This window comes from Gorilla gorilla, chromosome 9 (assembly GCF_029281585.2).
Source record: "Gorilla gorilla gorilla isolate KB3781 chromosome 9, NHGRI_mGorGor1-v2.1_pri, whole genome shotgun sequence".
Taxonomy (NCBI): Eukaryota; Metazoa; Chordata; class Mammalia; order Primates; family Hominidae; genus Gorilla; species Gorilla gorilla.
The window spans coordinates 126,238,344-126,259,985 of NC_073233.2; the positions used below are offsets into that span (position 1 = coordinate 126,238,344).

A 21,642-nucleotide genomic window follows, 5' to 3' on the forward strand; every position below is an offset into this window, starting at 1 on the left:
CTAAACTAGTTAGTTCTAGAAGTGGTCCTAAAAAGTAGATTTTAAAGATGGGATTCTGGAGTTGGATAACAGATGGCAATGAAGACCCCATCATCAATGGTAGGAGGAGCTACAGCCCCTGTGATGACCTGGGCCAAGATTAAGGTGGAAGGAATACACTGGCTTACGAAATGCTCCTGGCATGTGAGAAGTTCAGGTAAATAGTAACTATGAAGATTGTGAAATTGGGTGGCCCTTGCTTAGAACCACTGATATGTTAAAGAAAGAAAATGACAAGCTCATATCAATTAATCACCAATTTAAAGCAAAGTGAGTCAGAGGCTGGCTTCCTTAGCAGCATTTAAAGAGCACCTCATCTCCTGCAGCTAGAGGGCACCCTCTGTAAAACTGGAAGAATTTCAGAGGAGGAATTCTTAGCCTAGGTAAGTTGCTTATGCCAAAATCAGGGCCATGATAAGGAAGATATGGGACCCTGAGGCTGAGCAAATGTGATTGAGACCCCTGAACTTCCAGTTCCCCCTGAACCCACTGGGCCTAGGCTTCATATAAGAAGGTACCTTACAAGACATCATTAGCCCATCTCACAATCTGCCCTCACCTCCCCTCCTGGCCATCAGATCAATCACTGCAGTCAAATCTCAAGATGACCCAGCTGAGGAAGTGCTGGGGCTGCTGAGAGAAGAGAGAGATTGATATGCCAAGGCCGCTGCAGGACCCCACTGATGTGGACTGGCAAGACCTGGGGCATTTGCCTGTGGGAGGCATGTGGATCAAGTGCAGTGGAATGTAAAGCTGAATGGAAGAGGCTTTGTCAATGTGGGGGCACTCTCATGACACGAGATTTAATACCTGGTATGGGCCCTAGGAGACTGATTTAATCTGCTGCTAGGAAGGCTCTTGGAAGTTTGGTAAAAGTGGTGGCCCACATTAAATGAAGTAGAGTGTCTGAACTGCTGTGGCAGACTAGGGAGAAAGGACCAAAAAGGATCAGAGAGTGAGCATGCTAGAATGAATCTACTCTCAAATACCAGAAAACCCACCAGTTGACTCTATCCCTCGGGGGGCCTAGAGGATTTGCCAACACATTCTAATAAATGAGCACCAGCATTATTTTTTTAAGTTTTTTTTTTTAATTTTTGTGGGCACATAGTAAGTGTATATGTTTATGGGGCACATGAGATGTTTTGATAAAGGCATGCAGTGTGAAATAAACACAGCATAAAGAATGGGGTATCCATTCCCTCAAGCATTTATCCATGAGTTGCAAGCAGTTCAATTACACTCTTTACATTTTCATTTTTTGGTTTTTGGTTGTTTTGTTTTGTTTTGTTTTGTTTTTTGAGACAGAGTCTCGCTCTGTTGCCCAGGCTGGAGTACAAAGGCGCGCTCTCAGCTCACCACAATTTCTGCCACCCAGGCTCAAGCGATTCTCCTGCCTCAGCCTCCTGAGTAGCTGGGATTACAGGCGCCCACTGCCATGCCTGGCTAATTTTTGTATTTTTAGTAAGACAGGGTTTCGCCATGTTGGCCAGGCTGGTCTTGAACTCCTGACCTCAGGTGATCCACCCACCTCAGCCTCCCAAAGTGCTGGGATTACAGGCGTAAGCCACTGTGCCTGGCCTCTTTAAGTTACTTAAAAATGTACAGTTAAGTTATTATTGACTATAGTCACCCAGTTGTGCTATCAAACAGTAGGTCTTATTCATTCTAATTTTTTTTAACCAGTTAACCATCCCCACCCCAGTCTTTCACTACCCTTCCCAGCCTCTGTTAACCATCCTTCTACTCTCTAAGTCCGTGAGTTCAACTGTTGCACCAGCATTATTGAGACAGTTAATATTAGTCATTTTCTGTAGGCCTGGGCTAATGGTATCATAGACCTGGTTCCTAGGTAGTAATGAGAATGAGAAGGTCCCGGAGAAGCAGAGGCCAGTTGGCGGCATTTATCTTCCAAAGCAAGGTGGCTATAAGGTCAAAACTGCCAGTCAGGGGGCCTGATTCACAGAGATCTATGGCAATGACTGATGGAATATGTTTTTCCTAAGGTGAGTTTGCCAGATTTAGCAAATAAAAATATAAGCTGCCCAATTAAATTTAAATTTCAGATAAATAACAAATAATTTTTTAGTGTCAGTATGTCCCATACATATCTGACAATATGTGTGTGTATTTTTATTTCCCCAAAATTGATCCAAGAATGAATGAACAGATGGCCAAGTTGAGCTTACTAATGGAAAACCGTAATTCCCTTCTGAGTTTCCAGATCTTAGCCGATTCTCATACCCAGAACCAATCAACTGAAAGAAAGGCCAAGTCCCCATAAGAAAGGACATTACAGCACCATGGCAAGTATATAAATTAGTGATTCCCACAGTCCTTCCCCACAAGGACTCATTTATTCGTGGAAAGGGGAATACCTGGACCTTTCAAGGGCTGTTGGATACAGGGCCCAAGTTGATGATTATAACCAGGGTCCCAAAGTGCTGTTTATGGCTGTTAGAGGAGGGGCACATAAGAGTCAGGTGGTAAATGGGGTCCTGGCCCAGGTCCATCTCACTGACCCACCCAGTCACCATCTACCCAGTTCCCAAAAGTATGATAATGGGTATAGCAGTTGGCAGAACCCTCACCTTGGCTCCTTAACGTGTAAATAAGAGCTATTGCTTTAGGAAAAGCCAGTGGAAGCCCTTGTAACTTTCCATGACTCCCTGCCAAGACAGTAAATAAAAAATAATATTGCATCCTAGAAAGAATGGTAGAGATTAGTGTCATTTTCAAAGACTTGAAGAATTGTGGTCCCATTATACACCCTATTTAATTCACTGATTTGGCCTTTGCAAAAATTGAGGAATCACTGTGGATGAGAGTGGACTACTGCAAATTTAAACAAGTAGTAGCTCCAACTGCAGCAGTTATGCCAAATGTAATATTTTTAATCAGAGCATTCACTCACAGCCAAGAGACAATATACTTTCCTGGTCTTGCCTGGGGCTGTGTCAACTTGCCAGCTCTCTATCATAACATAGTCTGAAGGGACCTGGACAATCTGGACATTCTGTGGAACATCACATTGGTCCGCTATATCAATGACATTGTGTTAATCACATCAAATGAGCAAGAAATTGCGAGTATTTGGAGGCCTTGGAGAATAGGAGATAAACTCTATGAAGCTTCTGGGGCCTGCCACGTAAGTGTGTTTTTTGTTTTTTTGTTTTTTTTTTTTAGATGGAGTTTCACTCTTGTCGCCCAGGCTGGAGTGCAATGGCACTATCTCGGCTCACCGCAACCTCCACCTTCCGGGTTCAAGCAATTCTCCTGACTTAGCCTCCCGAGTAGCTGGGATTACAGGCATGCACCACCATGCCTGGCTAATTTTTTTTGTATTTTTAGTAGAGACGGGGTGTCTCCATGTTGGTCAGGCTGGTCTTGAACTCCCAACCTCAGGTGATCCACCCACCTCAGCCTCCCAAAGTGTTGGGATTACAGGCATGAGCCACCATGCCTGGCCAGGTGTCCTTTTTAAGAGTGCAAGGTCTTGGACCATTCAGGTCATTTATTCCAAAGTAGAGGCTATGTTATTTTACCTTGCACCATCCCCTCCGTTAAGAAAGAGAATGCCTTATAGGCCTCTTCATTTCCAAGTGACATAAAACTCTTACAGCTTTGAGTGGAGCCCAGAGCAGTAAAGCACTCTGCAGCAAGTCCATGCTGTGGTACAAGCAGCTCTGCAGCTTGGGCCACATACCAGCAACCCTGATGGCAGTTAGAAGTATCTGTGGTGGGAAAAGATGCCTTTTGGAGTCTATGGCAAGTTCCAGCAGGAGAATCAAAATGTTGATACCTAGGGTTCAGGAACAAAGCCATTCTACCTGTAGCAGTGAATTATATACCATTTGAAAAGCAGCTCTTGGCATGCTACTAGAGTAGATACACAGGAAGAAGTTGAGTAACTGACAATGGGACATCAGCTGACCATTAAACTTGATCTGCCCATTGTAAGCTAAGCAGTGTCAGACCCTCCAAGTCACAAGTTTGGGTGGGCGCAACAATCCACTGTAAGATGGAAGGAATGCAGTCTGGCTGAGGCATGAATAGTGCCAGAGGACACAAGCAGCAACTGCAGGAGCACATGGCCTCCATCATCCACCGCTACTACACTAATAATTCACCTTCAGTTCAACCTGTGGCTGCCTGATGGGCTATTCTTGAAGACCAGCTGACAGAGGAGAATAAAGCCTGAGCTTCCTTGACAGATGTCATCTTAGTATGTGGATGCAAGCCAAAAATGGAATGCTGCAGTCCTGCAGTCCTGCATTCCCACTAGGGAACGAGCTTGAAAGAGTAGTAAAGGGAACCGGGTGTGGTGGCTCACACCTATAATCCCAGCACTTTTGGAGGCCGAGGCAGGTGGATTGCCTGAGCTTGGGAGTTCAAGACCACCCTCGGCAACATGGTGAAACCTTGTCTCTACTAAAATACAAAAAATTAGCTGGAAGTGTTGGCACGTGACTGTAGTCCCAGCTACTCGGGAGGCTGAGACACAAGCATCGCTTGAGCACCAGAAGCAGAGGTTGCAGTGAGCCAAGATGGTGCCACAGCACTCCAGCCTGGGCAACAGAGTGAGACTATGTCTCAAAAAAAAAAAAAAGAAAAGAAAAGAAAAAGAAAGAGGAGTAAAGGGAAATCCTCTCAAAGGACAGAGCTTCTGCCATTGTACGTGGCTATTCACTTTATGTGGAAAAAGAAGTGGCCTAATGTTAGAATATATAGAGATCCATGGGCAGTGGTGAGTGGCTTGATTTATTGATTAGGGGCCTGGAACAAGTAAGAGTAGAAGATTGGGGACAGGAAAGTCTGGGGAAGAGGCACGTGTATGGACCCACGGGAGTCGTTACCAGGTGTGAAGATCTTTGTGTCACATGTGAACACCAAGCAGAGAACATCCGTCGTGGAAGAAGCACCACAACACAAAGTAGAAGAAAATGACTTGGCCAGTTAAAGTCAACTAGCCTCTGTCCATGGCCATCCCAAGACTCAAACAGTGGGGTTATGAATGTAGTAGCTACGGTGGCAATGGTAAATGCTAGACCTCGGCACAACAGTGTGGGCTGTCACTCACAAAGGTTGATCCAGCTACCGCCACTGCCAAAACAGAGTTCAGTGCAGAGCCTCCAATTTGGCATCATCGTTGAAGGAAACCAACCAGTCATTTCTTGACAAGAGGATTACATTGGACCCTTTTCAAACCAAAATCTGGAAAGGGCTCAATTCATTGACAGGACAAATCAATTCATTTGACATACTCTGGGTATGAGTTTGATTCTCTTACCTTCAGTGCCTGAGCTAGCCCTACTATCCAAGAGCTCACATACTGTCTGATCCGTCAGCATTAGATCTTCCATAGCATCACAACAGACCATGGGACCCACTTTAAAACAAGGATGAGTCCGTGGACATATGACCATGGGATCCACTGGCCCTATCATATACCACAACACCCAGAAGCTGCCAGCCTGATGGATCCATGGAATAGTCTTTTGAAGACATAGCTAAGGTATCAACTTAGAGATGACACCCTGCTAGGATTGGGCACTATCCTTCAGGATGTTGTGTACATATTAAGCCAAAGACTGTTATATGATACTATGTCTCCAAAAGGTAAAATGCATGTGTCCAAGAGCTAAAGGTTAGAAGTAGGGATATTCATGCTTACCATTACTTCCAGTGACCCACTTAGGAAATCTGTGCTTCCTGTCCCGCTAACTCTAGGCTCTGAGCTTCTAGGGGCCATGGTTTCCAGACACAGAACACTTTCACCACAGCACCCATTAAACTTTAAGCTACACCACTGCCAAGAGACCAGCATGCAAAAAAAAAAAAATGATTTGCTCCCCCAGCAGAGTGAATCTTTCCATATCTGATGATAAGGAGGAGGCAGGGCTGCAGGGACAACTCAGATAGAATCCAAGGGCTCCCCTGGGGCATCTTTTAGTGCAATTTTGATGGTAAATGGGCAAGTGCAGCAGCCACAGCCTGAAAAGATCACAACGGCCAGGGGCTCAGACTCCTCAAGCTATGTCTTCCCTGAGGTCAGCAGAGGTGCTAACTGAGGCTAGGAGCAATCCAGAATAGGGAACAAGGGTTGCCTATCAGATGTGCCCTGGGGCAACTGTGCTAATGGGGCTGTAATTTGTCCCATTAGGAAACTTTCCTTTTATAAGCTTCTCCAAGAAAAGAGATAACCAGAATCCTGAAAAGGCTGTTTAAGGACAGGATGAAATTATTACATGAAGCGAATGGATCCAAGCAGTGCAAGGGTTAAACTGCATGGATGCTGTGGCTGCACCCAGGTCATCACTCCAGGGCTGCTCCCTCCCCCAACTGCTGGGATTCTTGTACTCAGAGGACTCACAGTTGAGTTCTTTGAAAGGCATTGCCTTCAGCAGAAGCAGCTGCCTCACCCAACTTCGCAGCCCCCTCACCCAACTTCGCAGCCCCTCAATTCATAATACCTGTATTTTTCATGGCCCCTTTGCTCAGTTCAGGATAATTCAGGACAACATGGGAAGGTGATCCCAGGCTAAGAACTCCCCATGGCTCTGGCTGAGGCTCCTGATATGTCTCATCGCAGTTCACCTCTCTCTGCCAGATGCTGCCGCTCTCTCCCTTACAGATGATGCTCCTGTGCTTTCTCAGAGAGCCACCTGCCCAAATCTCCATCTTTTTTTCCCAGAAAACCCGATGGATAGCAATGCACATTTACAGACACGAAGGTAACCACCAGGAGAAAAAAAAAGTTGAAAAACTTAAAAGTTGTTTTCTCTAGGGAGAAGTGTAGGGGTGAAGCAAGGTAGAACAGGGGCTATTGTTATACAACCCTTCTATATGCATTTTTTTAACATGCACGTATTACTTCCATCATTAAAACTTTTTTCATTTTGGCCAGGCATGGTGGCTCATGTCTGTAATCCCAGCACTTCAGGAGGCCAAGGTGGGCAGATCGCTTGAGCTCAGGAGTTCGAGACCAGCCTGGGCAACATGGTGAAACTCTATCTCTACCAAAAATACAAAAATTAGTTGGGTGTGGTGGCGGGCACATGCAATTCCAGCTACCTGGGAGGATGAGACAGGAGGATCCCCTGAGCCCAGGAGGGGGAGGTTGCAGTGAGCCAAGATCGCACAATTGCATCCAGCCTGAGCAACAAAGTGAGACTTCATCTAAAAAAAACCCCAACTTTTTCCATTTGAATATTATAAGAATTTGATACTGTCACTCACCTTTTTACAACTATTTGAATACTTCCTACAGCCCTAAGAAAATCCTTAAGAATCCCTAACATAGCTTGCAAATCCCTTCCCATCTGGCCCCTGCTGAGTTTCCTATCTCTTTTATTTTTTTTATTTTTATTTTTTGACAGGGTCTTGCTCTACTGCCCAGGCTGGAGCATAGTAGCACAATCATAGCTGACTGCAGCCTCAACCTCCTGAGCTCAAGTGATCCTCCCACCTCAGCCTCCTGAGTAGCTGGGACTACAGGTGAGCACCACCACATCCGGCTAATTTTTTGTATTTTTTTGTAGAGATAGGGTTTCACCATGTTGCTCAGGCTGGTCTTGAACTCCTGGCCTCAAGCAATCTGCCTGCTTTGGCCTCCCAAAGTACCATATCTGGCGAATTTCCTATATTATTTCTTACACTCCTCATTCTCCCTGTTACCTGCTGTGCTGGACTTTCCATTTCTCTTCCTCATCTCTGGACTTCAAACATGCTGCTGCCTCTATCTGGAATGCTTTCCACTCCACCTGGTTCATTGCTGTTCCTCCATCAAATTTCAGCTTGGATGTCACCTGCTCAGGGGGACCTTCTCTTCCCCATCCCACCCCAGACTATCTTAGATCCCTTCTATCACTCCCACAGCACCTGAACGTCTTCTTTCTTAGCATCAATCTCCTGAAGTTATCTGGGGGGTTTTTTAGAGATGGGATCTCACTATGTTGCCTAGGCTGGAGTGCAGTGGCTATTCACAGGCACAATCACACTCACTGCAGTCTCGAACCCCTGGGCTCAGTCAATCCTCCTGCCTCAGCCTCCTGAGTAGCTGGGAATACAGGTGTACACCATCATGCGGGGCACGGTTATTGGTTATGAGGTTATCTGTTTAATCTCCACATTTCCTTTTTTATCCAAGAAGACTATTTATCTTGTTTCTCCTGTATTACTAGCACCCAGCATATAACTACAGTACAGTAGACAGAAAATAGGTATTAAATAAGTGAATTTCATCAAAATGTTTTCTAGAGTCCCAGCTCTGTAATCTGCAACTTAGATAACCTGCCTGAGCCTTAGTTTGCTCAAGTATAAAATGGAAATAAAAATAAAAATAATACTTACCTTAGAGGGTCGTTTTGAGGATTAAATAAGATATATCAGAAAAGCTCTTAGAATGGTGCTTGGATATAGTAAGCATTTGATTATTGCATGCTTAAACATAAAGAAAGGTTACATCAATTCACACTCATACCAGCAGACTTTGACACTATCACTCTTTACCCTGTTCAACATTGAGTCTTGTGTTTTTAAATATTTTTGTAAAGAATATAGGCAAAAAATGGCATTTTTTCTTTGGATTTAATTCTTATGGGTTTAAGTCAACATGTATTTTCAAGCCAAGAAGTTTTGTTAATAAGATGGCTGCACCTGCTGCTCCATGCCAGATCCACCACAAAGAAAGCAAATGTTCAGTGCATCTCCCTCTTCCTATCAGAGCTTATAGAGGAAGGAGGACCCCGCAATGTGGAGGCATATTGTATTACAATTACTTTTAATGGCAAAAACTGCAGTTACTTTTGTGCCAACCTACTACATGGTCTGGACAGCTAAATGTCATGTATTTTTCATGGCCCCTCCAGGTATTGTCAGAGTCCTCTTGTTGGCCTTCTAGGAAGGCTGTGGGACCCAGCTTTCTTCAACCAGTCCAGGTGGAGGCCTCTGCCTTGAACGTTTCCAAGTGAGGTAAAACCCGCAGGCCCAGAGGCCTCTCTACTTCCTGTGTGGGGTTCAGAAACCCTCCTCCCCTCCCAGCCTCAGGTGCCTGCTTCAGAAAATGGTGAGTCTCTCTCTTATAAAGCCCTCCTTTTTCATCCTAGCATTGGGAACAATGGCCCCAGGGTCCTTATCTCTAGCAGATGTTTGGAAAAAGTCATCTGTTTTGCTTTTTTTCCAGAAGTAGTAAGTCTGCTGGCCTCCGCCATCTTAGTAAAGTAACTGTCCCATGAAAGAAAGATGCAGTCGGGCACTCACTGGAGAGTTCTGGGCCTCTGCCTCTTATCAGGTGAGTAGGATGGAGTGGAAAGGGTGGTGTGTCTCCAGACCGCTGGAAGGCTTACAGCCTTACCTGGCACTGCCTAGTGGCACCAAGGAGCCTCATTTACCAGATGTAAGGAACTGTTGGTGCTATGTTAGGTTGAGGGATTAGAGCTGGGGACTAAAGAAAAAGATAGGCCACGGGTGCCTGGGAGAGCGTTCGGGGAGCAGGCAAAGAAGAGCAGTTGGGGTGATCATAGCTATTGTGAGCAGAGAGATCTCGCTACCTCTAAGTACGAGCTCATTCCAACTTACCCAGCCCTCCAGAACTAACCCAAAAGAGACTGGAAGAGCGAAGCTCCACTCCTTGTTTTTTTGTTTTTTTTTTTTATTATTATTATACTTTAAGTTTTAGGGTACATGTGCACATTGTGCAGGTTAGTTACATATCCATTCCTTGTTTTGAAGAGACCAGATACTTGCGCCCAAACTCTGCCCAGGGCATATATAGCAATTCACTATCTTTGAGACCATAAAACGCCTCGTAATTTTTAGTCCTTTTCAAGTGACCAACAACTTTCAGTTTATTTCGTTTTTTTGAAGCAAGATGGATTATGAATTGATAAATAACCAAGAGCATTTCTATATCTCATATGAGATAAATAATACCAAAAAAGTTGCCATTTATTGAGTGTCAGATACTGTGTAAAGAAAAAATTATTTAGACGTGTTAACTGGTTTAATCCTACTTCTGCCTAGGAAGGAATGTGTTATATCCCCTTTTTAAAATTCTTTTTAATTTTGACTATATAAACTGATAAGTCCTCTCTACTTCACAGATTAAGAAATTGATACTCAAAAAAGTTAAATAACTTGTTTTAAACCACATAGTTAGTAAGTGCCGAAGCCAATCTGTGAGACCAGGACTGTTTGTACTCTAAATGGCTGCACCACATGAGGCAAAATGGCTCGTGATGGTTTTATTTCAAAGACCTAGAAAACACTATCACAGCTGGTGCTCCCGTCTCAGAGCCACAGCCATGATGTCTCCGCTTCCTGCTTCATCTTGGGTTTCTCACATCTTGAATGTGCACACAAATCACCTGGGGATCTTGTTAAAAATGCAGCTTCTGTTTCAAAAGACCCAGACTGGAAATGGAGATTCTGCATGTCTAGTACGCTCTCAGGTTTATTAATCTGCTGCTGGTCCTAGGAACATATTGAGTAGCGAGGGGCAGGATGTGACTCCTGTAAGGAGTGGCCAGGCATTTTCTTAGAGACCTGTGTTATAAAGTATGCTTTTCCTTAAAAAAAAAAAAGAAGGAGGAGGAGGAGGGCCAGGTGCAGTGGCTTACGCCTGTAATCCCAGCATTTTGGGGGATCAAAGTGGGAAGATCACTTGAGCTCAGGAGTTCAAGACCAGCCTGGGCAATGTAGTGAAACCCCATCTCTGCAAAAAATTAAAAATTAGCCAGGCAAGGTGGCACACACCTATAGTTCCAGCTACTTGGGAGGCTGAGGCGGAAGGATCACTTGAGCCCAGGAGGTCGAGGCTGCAGTAAGCCATGATCAAGCCACTGCACTCCAGCCTGGAGTGTCTCAAAATAAATAAATAAATAAATAAATAAATAAATAAATAAGAGAGTATCAAAGACCCAATCACCTCTAGACATCTGGCACCATAGGAATGTGCCCAGTCTGCTCTGGGGATAGGAAAGTGGAGATCGTGTCTCCCCCTGTGTAGAGGTTTCAGTAAAAGAAAGGCCTAGGTGTGCAGAAAGCTTTCAGGCAGTGCCAGGGAAACTGATCATTGTAATGAATCCAGGGTATTGCTGAGTGAGGGCATCCTGGAGGGCCCGGTGGAAATGTGGTCAGGCTCTTCAATGCACAGGCCCTAGTTGATGAGTAATCAGGGTTTCAAATATTTCCGTCTCTGTCTCAAGCAGAAAACAAATGGAAAAACTGAACCACCAGAAAAGCAGAGCCAGAGATGGAACAAGAATCCCAGTGTTTGTACCCAACCAAGAGCGTGTTTTTCTTCCACAGAGACCAATGTTCAAAATGGAGGCTTGGGGGCAAAATTCTTTTGCTATGTCTCTAGTCGTCCAAAAAATGGTCCTAACTTTTTCTGACTCCTGCTTGTCAAAAATTGTGGGCTCATAGTTAATGCTAGATGCTTCCTTCCTCTATTTCCCCCCAAATTTCCTGGGAACCCCTGGTCAATAGCAGCAGTAAGTTCCACTGTTCTAGGGTGTAGAAATGGCTGTGACCCAGCAGCAAGAGGGAAGGACATCAGATGTCATCAGTGGTCATACTGCAACACAGCCCTTTTTCTGTTTAGGAATGTAGGTACCCACAACATTTACTAACACTTTTTTTTTCTTATTTATTTTCTAGTTGGCGTCTGGGGGCAAGATGGTGAGATATGCTTTCTTTCTTTCTTTTTTATGAAATCACCCCATCATTCTTTGTAGTTATGAATGGAGCTTTCTCTTATGCCTCCCACAGAACTTCCACAGAGGTCAGGAAAAGGAGTTTCTGCCATCTACCCCTTTGACTTTCCTCACAAGTCTGGAGATATTTCTAGCCCAGAAGAGGGAAGCAACAGAGGCAGGAAATAATGAGTCTTAACCATACAAAAGAAAAATTGAGACTTAAATGAAGTTGAAAGCACTAACAGTTTTCATTTGTTTGCATTTCATATTTGATGTGAGATTCTGCAGAGGAGACGTAGCCAGAATGCATGCACAGGGTTACTCTGGATAAGCTTCCGGGGCAACATTTGGATGTGTGTTCAGAATCACATGTCTGAATACTCTGAATACATGTGTGTACATGTGTATTTATGCGAGTGCACATGCATATGAGTGTGCCCGGCCTGAACTTACTCTCTCAACCACAGCGGTAGAGTCAGGAGTGTTCCAACATTGGAAGCCCCTCTATTCAATCAGCTCTTCCAAACTGAGTGAACCAATGTTGTATTTAATGGCAACCATGCCTGGACACCATGGCTCACAGCTGTAATCCCAGCACTTTGGGAGGCCGAGGTGGGCAGATCACTTGAGGCCAGGAGTTCGAGACCAGCCTGGCCAACATGGCGAAACCCCGTCTTTACTAAAAATACCAAAATCAGCCAGACATAGTGGTGTATGCCTGTAGTCCTAGCTACTCGAGAGGCTGAGGCAGGAGAATCGCTTGAACCTGGGAGGCAGAGGTTGTAGTGAGCCGAGATCACACCACTGCACTCTAGCCTGGGTGACACATCGAGACTGTCTCAAAAATAAAATAAAGACAACCATTATGCCAGCCTAGATTCCGCCATGCTGCCTAATTTGTAGTGTCCTTAGGAGCCATTTTTGTAAATAGTCATCAGATAAGATGTAAGGCCCATAACAGCTTTTTCTATGCAGCCGAGGGAATTGGAAGATCCATTGTTTCCTAAGAGTTGAGGGAAGAGTCCCAACCCACGGGAGCAGGGTCTGATCTTCATTGCCGATAGAAACATTACTAATGGCTTCTTACTGTTTCCTTTTCAGGTAATGAAGAAATGGGTAAGAGGATTTCCACTCTATCTAGCAAAAGTTTTCAAATGTGGAATAAAATGCTCATAGAGTACAATCACAGTAACAAACCCTGAGAACTAAAACTATTAAAGGGAAAATACAAGTATCTTTCAATGGGATCTGTATGAAACTTGCCTGTATTTGTTGCTAGCTGTCATGTCAGATTATAGCTGTGCATATATGTATCTCTGATCACACACATATGGATGTGGGTTGGAGCTACCATGTGTTTTTGTATAAGCCATGAAATCTTTGAAGGCAGACAGAGACAGTGTCTCATTTACCTAGCCCAGTGTCTGGCACATAGTAGGTGCTCAATGAATATTTTTTGAACGAATAAATGAACAAACATATGAACATATTGCTAATTACCTCCCCTCAAGAAGCTGATGGTCTTGTGTGAGAGATAAATAATTGAAAATATAGTGAGTTGCATGTTATAATATGGGTAGATACAGAGTAAAATGAAGTATAAAGAGGGGAGTGGTCAACTCTACTGAGTGTCATTGGGAAAGGTTCCCTGGGGGAGGTGATCCTTGAGCTGAATTTTAAAGGATAAGCTTATGTTTTAGGGAAGAAAAATATTTTATGCAGAAGAGATAAAGCTGTATAGTATGAGGGTAAGAGTCTAACTGAGCTAGATCAGAATGTTTGAATCTTGGTTCAACTCTCTACTTGCTGGGTGTGTTTGAGTAATTTACCTAACTTTTCTGTGCCATAGCATCATCATGGTACAATGGAAATAATAGTGCTACCTAACTTGTAGGGTTATGATGAGGACCAAATGAGTAATTCATTTAAGGCACTTAGAACATTGTCTGACATAAAAGGCAGTAGGAGGGCCGGGCATGGTGGCTCACACCTGTAATCCCAGCACTTTGAGAAGCCGAGGTGGGAGGATCACCTGAGGTCAGGAGTTCGAGACCGGCCTGGCCAACATGGTGAAACTCCACCTCTGCTAAAAATACAAAAATTAGCCAGGCGTGGTGGCAGGTGCCTGTAATCTCAGCTACTCAGGAGACTGAGGTAGGAGAATTGCTTGAACCTGGGAGGCGGAGGTTGCAGTGAGCTGAGATTGTGCCATTGCACTCCAGCCTGGGCGACAGAGCAAGACTCTGTCTCAAAACAAACAAACAAACAAACAGGCAGTAGGTGAATTTTAGCTATTAATACATGGAAAGCGTGCTGACTATAGATGATAAGCATTAAAGTTTACTGAGCATGTATGTTTTAGGCATTGCTCTAAATATTTTACTTGAATTTCCTCATTTAATTCTTCTAACACCCCTACTGTACAGTTAAGGAAACAAAGCATCAAATAAATACAAAAATAAACAAAAATAAATAAACAATCCAGTCCTGGGGATATAAATGCAGAATTAGGCCAAGTGCCATGGTTCATGCCTATAATCCCAACACTTTGGGAGGCCAAGGCAGGAGGCTCGCTTGAGCTCAGAAGGTTGAGGCTGCATTGAGCAAAGATTGTGCCACTGTACTCCAGCCTCTGTGGCAGAGAAAGACCCTGTCTCTGAAAAAATTAATAAATAGAAATTTAAAAATAAAAAAATTTTAATGCAGATTTATATGATACCGAAGTTCATTTTCTCAACCATTATGAAATACTGTCTCTGGATATGTATAAAATCTTTGTGAGCACACATATCTTTTTTTTAACTTAACTTTCATTTTAAATTCAGGGGTACATGTGCAGGTTTGTTATATAGGTAAACTTGTGCCATGGGGGTTTGTTGTATAGATTATTTCATCACCCAGGCATTAAGCCTGGTACCTGTTAGTTATTTTTCCTGATCCTCTCCCTCCTCCCACCCTCCACCTTCTGAGAGGTCCCAGTGTGTGTCATTTCCCTCTGTGTTCATGTGTTCTCATCATTTAGCTCCCACTTCTAAATGAGAACATGTGGTATTTGGTTTTCTGTCACTGTGTTAGTTTGCTAAAGATAATGGCCTCCAGTCCCATCCATGTTCCTGCAAAGGACGTGATCTCATTCTTTTTTATGGCTGTGTAGTATTCCATGGTGTATACGCAGCACATTTTTTTATCCAGTCTACCACTGACAGGCATTTAGGTTGAATCCATGTCTTTGCTATTGTGAATAGTGCACAATGAACATACGTGGAGCACATTTCTGTCTAAGTACAGACATCTAGACCCTTGTGTGAGCATGAGTTAAGTCTAAGCTCTGCTACTGAATTTGTGCCAATAAAAGTTGTGAGCAATTTTCTTTACATTTTTTTCAAACAAACACACCCAGCAGAGTATAATGTCTATGTACTTTATTTATGATTTCTAGTTCATTTAACATGTCTAAGAAACATCCGTGTTAAAAAATTATTTATAAATTAAAATAATATAAACTATGTACTGTCCTTATACTCAGCTCCCAATTATAAGCAGGTGGAAAAACCTGGAGAATGTTTTGTTTACATTCTGTGCAGTCTTTGTCAGAGGGCTGCCTGAGCAACTGGGTCAGAGTTCAGTTCTGTTCTGGGAGTAGCAGGACCTCAAGAAGGAAAGGAGGAAAGGAAGTAACTTTTTCTTGAGCACCTGCTATGTGTCATTCACTTTCACCTTCATAATCCATTTAATTTTCGCAAAAACTTTGTGAGGTTGGTGTTTTATCTCCATTTCCCTGATAAAGAAGTTGAGGTTCAGCAAAGTTAAATGACTTGCCCTCAGTCACACAGACTAGGGCAGATCTAGGATTCAAACTCAGGGCTTCTGACTCTTGAGTCCAGAGCTCTGTCCCTGACAGCGGCAGCACCGCCTCTCCTCTCTTCCAGCTGTTATGTCCAGACTGTAGCAGAATCCAGTGTTCCAGCCACAAGTTTTCCAGGAAATAATAAAGGACTCCTAGCTCCACCTCCCAGGGCAAAAATGGCTGCTGTGGGAAACGTGGCTGGACCTACGAATGGCATTAGTGGTTTATTAGTTGATTTCAGTTGTCCATACTAATGGGCCTCCCTCTAACAAAAATAATTGAGAGCTGATTATGCTCAGATATAATGTAAAGTGAAGCCACTTTTTATTGGAAGAAGCATTCCCCCAAAACATGTAGAGTATTTCACATTATTTAAAGGCAAATAGAGAGAAAATTATATGGAATAAGAACAAAGATGTTTCTTCTCTATTATGAGGGACTCAGCTCTGAGAAAGGATTTCTAAATTGTAAGAAATAGGTAAGTCCACAAATCAGTGATTCAGTGGTGTGGAGAGCTTTATTTCTGAGAAGGCCAGTAGCGCTCCCTTCTGACAAGCAAATCTAAGACCTGGATGACAGATGACTTCCTGCGTTTGGTTGGTTCTTTTGTCATTCATATCTATCTGTAATACAGTTCTGGCTAATTTAAGAGGATAAGCTTGAAGACCTCTGGAATTTTTCGGCTTTAGGACTTTAAGGCTTTCTGAGCTTCAGTAGATCTAGATCTAGGAGCTCATGCTGGTATATTCTGAATCCGATGTATCTGAGTTACATCTATGAGCTACTTAATAAATATATCTATGAGATAAATCTCATAGGCTAAGCACGAACCTCACCTCTAATACTCAGGGTTCCTAAATGGATGAGACCCTCTTTGGGAAGTCTTGTGGGCAGTGTCTAATTCCACTAGAAAAATTTTACCTACAATTTAAACTTAAACCAAGATATTTTCTTACTGCTGTTTCATTTTTTCATTTTCAGGTGGTATTACACAGACACGTGAGTTTATTGGTCTTTTATTTACGCCCTGTCTGAGGATGCAGATTGGTGGGTAGATGAGAAGGAAATGATTGAGAGAGATTAACCCCAAGAACTGAGATCTTCCCAGCATTGCATTCTCAACCCCATTTTAGAAAGGTTCCAAATAGGGACTTCTGTGGGTTTTTCTTTACATCCATCTTACCCTTCCCAAGTCCCCATGTCCCTGAGTAAACCCTAAAGCCACCTCTCAAAAGGTTCTCTAGTTCCCTTCAAGGTTATCTAGTTCCCTTCATTCCACATATCTCCTCTTCCACACCCTCTAGCCAGTAGAGCTCCCTTCTGACAAGCAAGTCTAAGACCTAGATGACAGATGACTTCCTGCATTTGGGTGGTTCTTTTGTCACTAATTTGCCTTTTCTAAAATTGTCCTGGTTTGTTCTGCCAATTTCCCTTCTTTCTCCCCAGCATATAAAGTCTCCATCTCTGGAACCACAGTAATATTGACATGCCCTCAGTATCCTGGATCTGAAATACTATGGCAACACAATGATAAAAATATAGGCGGTGATGAGGATGATAAAAACATAGGCAGTGATGAGGATCACCTGTCACTGAAGGAATTTTCAGAATTGGAGCAAAGTGGTTATTATGTCTGCTACCCCAGAGGAAGCAAACCAGAAGATGCAAACTTTTATCTCTACCTGAGGGCAAGAGGTAATCCAGGTCTCCAGAACAGGTACCACCGGCTCTTTAGGGAGGACCATTCAAAAGGGCATTCTCAATGATTTTCCCTAACCCAGCTCACAGTGCCCAGGCGTCTTTGCGCTTCCTCCCACACTCAATCCCGGTCATCAGTGTTTTCTGGAATATAGATTAAACACCAATATGAGGCTTCTGGGTAACCCCAGTCTGTGCGAGATCTAAAATAGCAACTCCCTAAGAGACAGGACTGGGTCATTTGCACTGCATCACACCCAGGTTCATAGCACACCAACATGAGTTTATCTAATGCTTCCTCCAGAGATAAATTTTTCAGAAAGGTTTGCAAAAAACACTCAAGGCCACTATAGTAAAATGGCATAAGCTAAGGTATAATAATAAAATAATAACAATACTTAACATTTATTGAGTGCTTATTAAGTCTCAAGCACTGTCTGTACCCAACACTTATCAAGGATTTTTTTCATGTAATCCTCTCAACAACCATATGGGTTAAGTATCATTTTATTCCCATGAGTAAAGGGATGAGGAAACAGAGGGTTTGTGAGTTGAAAACACATTTCACGCTTCTCACAGCTAGTGAGTAATAAAGCTGGGACTCAAACCCAGGGCTGTTTGACTCCAGTGCCTCTATCCACGGCCACCACTCTTTGCTTGTCAATGTTGTTCTAAACATATTGAAGGAGGGGCTCTGGCCGTGGCAAGCATGTGAGTAGTAAGGGGAGAATGGCCTTCATGCACTCCCTCCTCACCTCCAGCGCCTTGTGTTTTCCTTGCTTAGTGATTTCCCCTCTCCCCACTCCACCCCCGACAGTGTGTGAGAACTGCATGGAGATGGATGTGATGTCGGTGGCCACAATTGTCATAGTGGACATCTGCATCACTGGGGGCTTGCTGCTGCTGGTTTACTACTGGAGCAAGAATAGAAAGGCCAAGGCCAAGCCTGTGACACGAGGAGCGGGTGCTGGCGGCAGGCAAAGGGGTAAGGCTGTGAAGTCCAGTCAGAGGAGATTCCTGCCAAGGGGGACAACCAGCCTGGGCCAGGGTGGGTGGCAAGTCCACAGCTAGGTCAGAACAGCTTGTCTAGAGCTTCTATGCACAGCTTCTATTACTGTGATGACAAGATCTCAACAGAGGGTTTCAAATCTCACATCACTCCCCTCCTTCCCATCCTAGAAAACTGCAAAAAAGTTTATGAAAGTGATGGGCTTCCTCACATACCTGTCAATGCCTGCAGTCATCCGATTCTGTCCCTAAGCTGTGGGAAGAGAGACTTTGATATATTAGCTCCTGCCTTTTCCTTTCCCTTCCCCTATGGAGAGAAACAATGGGAGGATCTTGAGCTGAGGAAAGTCACAAAATGATGAGAAGAGTGTAGGGTCCTTAGAGATGAATGAAAGAAAAAAAAGAGAAAGGATGTCTGAACAGAAAAGGGAGCGGTAGAGGAGAGATCAACGGGGTTTGCCATTCTCTATCTAGGTCTCACTGGCATAGACAGTGCTGCAAGATTGGTTCCCTCATGGGAATGAAACATTTCCCCTCCTTTCTCCGCAGGACAAAACAAGGAGAAGCCACCACCTGTTCCCAACCCAGACTATGAGGTAACGTGGGATAGAAATGGGCCAGGATGCTGGAGGGGATGTCCTTCCAGGGGGGAAGGGAACAGATGGGATGGCCCATCTTGTCTGCCGGATGCCTCAAAGCCCCTCACTCAGGGCTTCCATGACAACCCTCTATGTGCCACCTCTGCCTCCTTCATGGTAAAACAGGACTGTCTCAAAGGCTGCATGGCTTCCACAACCATGGAGAGGTGGAAGCTTGCAGGAGACATACTCCTCTTTCTCTGGCTTATTCATTGACTGGGATACAGCCATGGAGAATATCATATACGCAAATTCTAACACAATAAATTCAGAGCTGATATTCCACCAGCATGCACCAGTATAGCGAGTTATTGAAATATTAAAATTATATAAATATTATATAAAAGTTATTGAATATTAAAATACTTCATTGGAAAATAGCCCCAAACTTTGCTCACCCCAACCCACCCTTACACACACACACACACACACACACACACACACACACACACGTGACCAGACATCCCAGTCCCTCCCCTACCAGGCTGCCTCTTGAGTTGGAGTAACAAAGAGTTAATGCCTGGCATGGCAGAGGATCACCAGGATTGTTCTAGTTGATTGGTGTGTGTGCACTCCTAGTTGTTAAATATTTTCACTATCACACCTGGATATACTCAACAAATATTTGTTGAGCCAAATACTCAACACCAGCCAAGCACGTAGTATTTACTTTAGCTTAAGCGAATTATTTAGCTCTGACAGAAGCCCTGGAAGGTGGGTCTTTAAGTTCCTATTTTTGAGATGGGAAAGCTGAGGCTCACGGAAGGAGGTGACCAGCTCAAGTCTCCTACCGTCCATGCCAAATTAGAATTCCAGCCTGCCTCCTGACTTCAAGTCCAAAGTTCTTCCCACGCACTAAAGCTAGCTCTTCAGTGTCCTTTCTTAGGAGGTACTTCCTCCCGCACCACTGACCGCCCCCTTCTCTATTTCACCCCCAGCCCATCCGGAAAGGCCAGCGGGACCTGTATTCTGGCCTGAATCAGAGACGCATCTGACCCTCTGGAGAACACTGCCTCCCGCTGGCCCAGGTCTCCTCTCCAGTCCCCCTGCGACTCCCTGTTTCCTGGGCTAGTCTTGGACCCCACGAGAGAATCGTTCCTCAGCCTCATGGTGAACTCGCACCCTCCAGCCTGATCCCCCGCTCCCTCCTTCCTGCCTTCTCTGCTGGTACCCAGTCCTAAAATATTGCTGCTTCCTCTTCCTTTGAAGCATCATCAGTAGTCACACCCTCACAGCTGGCCTGCCCTCTTGCCAGGATATTTATTTGTGCTATTCACTCCCTTCCCTTTGGATGTAGCTTCTACGTTCAGTTCCCTCCTTTTCTTGCATGTAAGTTGTCCCCCATCCCAAAGTATGCCATCTACTTTTCTATCGCCGTCCCCTTTTGCAACCCTCTCTGGGGATGGACTGGGTAAATGTTGACAGAGGCCCTGCCCCGTTCACAGATCCTGGCCCTGAGCCAGCCCTGTGCTCCTCCCTCCCCCAACACTCCCTACCAACCCCCTAATCCCCTACTCCCTCCACCCCCCCTCCACTGTAGGCCACTGGATGGTCATTTGCATCTCCGTAAATGTGCTCTGCTCCTCAGCTGAGAGAGAAAAAAATAAACTGTATTTGGCTGCAAGAGTTGCTGTCCCTGTTTTCTGAGAGACCCTCAGAGGCTGCCTTAACTCCCAAGACCATTCAGGTTCTCACTACCTTTGACTAAATTCTCAGCTATGACCCCAGATGCGAGCACTCTCTGTCTCCACAGCTGGTAGGGCCGTTACCTGAAGCTCTCTTTAGAGAGGGCATAAGGGAATAAGAAAAAAAAGAGAGAGAGAGAGTGAAGGGAGGGGAAAGAAAAGAAAAAGAGAGAAAGAAAAATAAAAGGAAAGGGAAAGAAGGGAGGGATTGAGGAAGGGAAGAAAGAGAGGATGGGAGGGAGAGAAAGAAAGAAAGTTTCACCAACTTCTCTTGGAGGAAAACATCAAACGTGGCGGAGGAAGACTGATGGGTCCCTGATGGAGTGGTTGGTAGAAAATGGACAAGACAGAAACAGGCCTTGAAAGACAGATGAAGGTACGGAAGAGGACGGTGGCGGTGGAAGCCGGGCTTGGGGATGGGACACAGATTTCCGCAAGCTGCCAGGAAAAGCTGCGAGCCAGGGCTGGGGAAGTGAAGGAGGGAGGTGTCTCAGGCAGGCACACCCCCACCCTGAGGCAGCCGCCTGCAGCCAGAGGCGGGCTGTGGTTAAGCAGCGCAGGATGTGGGCTGCACTGCTAAGCGTGGCTTCTGGGAGTGAGGGTGGGAGAGGTACAGCGGCAGCTGGGCGGAGGCCCGTGTGAGAACGCTTTGTTCTCAGTCTCCCACAGCACACTCTGCTTGCAGAGAGAGGAGGCTGGAGCATCCAGGAACTGTCCTAATCCAGCTCAAACCAGTGGGCTCTCTTCTCTCCCTCCCTGCACTAATAATTCACCCTGCTGATTTATGAGTGCGACCACCACTAAAAAGGCCGTTCGTGACCAGCAGGCTCCACATACTGTTCCCCCTCAGCCTTGGGCTGTAGCTACAGCTTCTGTTTGTTTTTGGTCGCTGTTGAAGAGTCACTTCCTTCACTCTAAGCATCAACACTTAGGTTCAGAAGATGCCTCCATGATGTTGTCCATCACTAGCTGCTGGATGGCAGTTTTGTCCCAAGTATACTTGATTGTGCCCTGTCAAGGGGAGGCAT

The 21,642-nt window shown here is 44.6% G+C and overlaps 1 protein-coding gene across 1 annotated transcript; it reads left to right on the forward strand.

Annotated features, from left to right (window-relative positions):
• The first annotated feature begins 9,058 nt into the window (after nt 1-9,058).
• On the forward strand, nt 9,059-20,551 carry CD3E (CD3 epsilon subunit of T-cell receptor complex). The gene is made up of 9 exons (XM_004052212.3): nt 9,059-9,106; nt 9,224-9,331; nt 11,701-11,721; nt 12,840-12,854; nt 16,567-16,584; nt 17,032-17,280; nt 18,101-18,268; nt 18,841-18,887; nt 19,868-20,551. Exons 2-9 carry the CDS (start codon nt 9,283-9,285, stop codon nt 19,922-19,924), a joined length of 624 nt encoding a protein of 207 aa, XP_004052260.1. The 5' UTR covers nt 9,059-9,106; nt 9,224-9,282; the 3' UTR covers nt 19,925-20,551.
• Nucleotides 20,552-21,642: the final 1,091 nt, after the last annotated feature.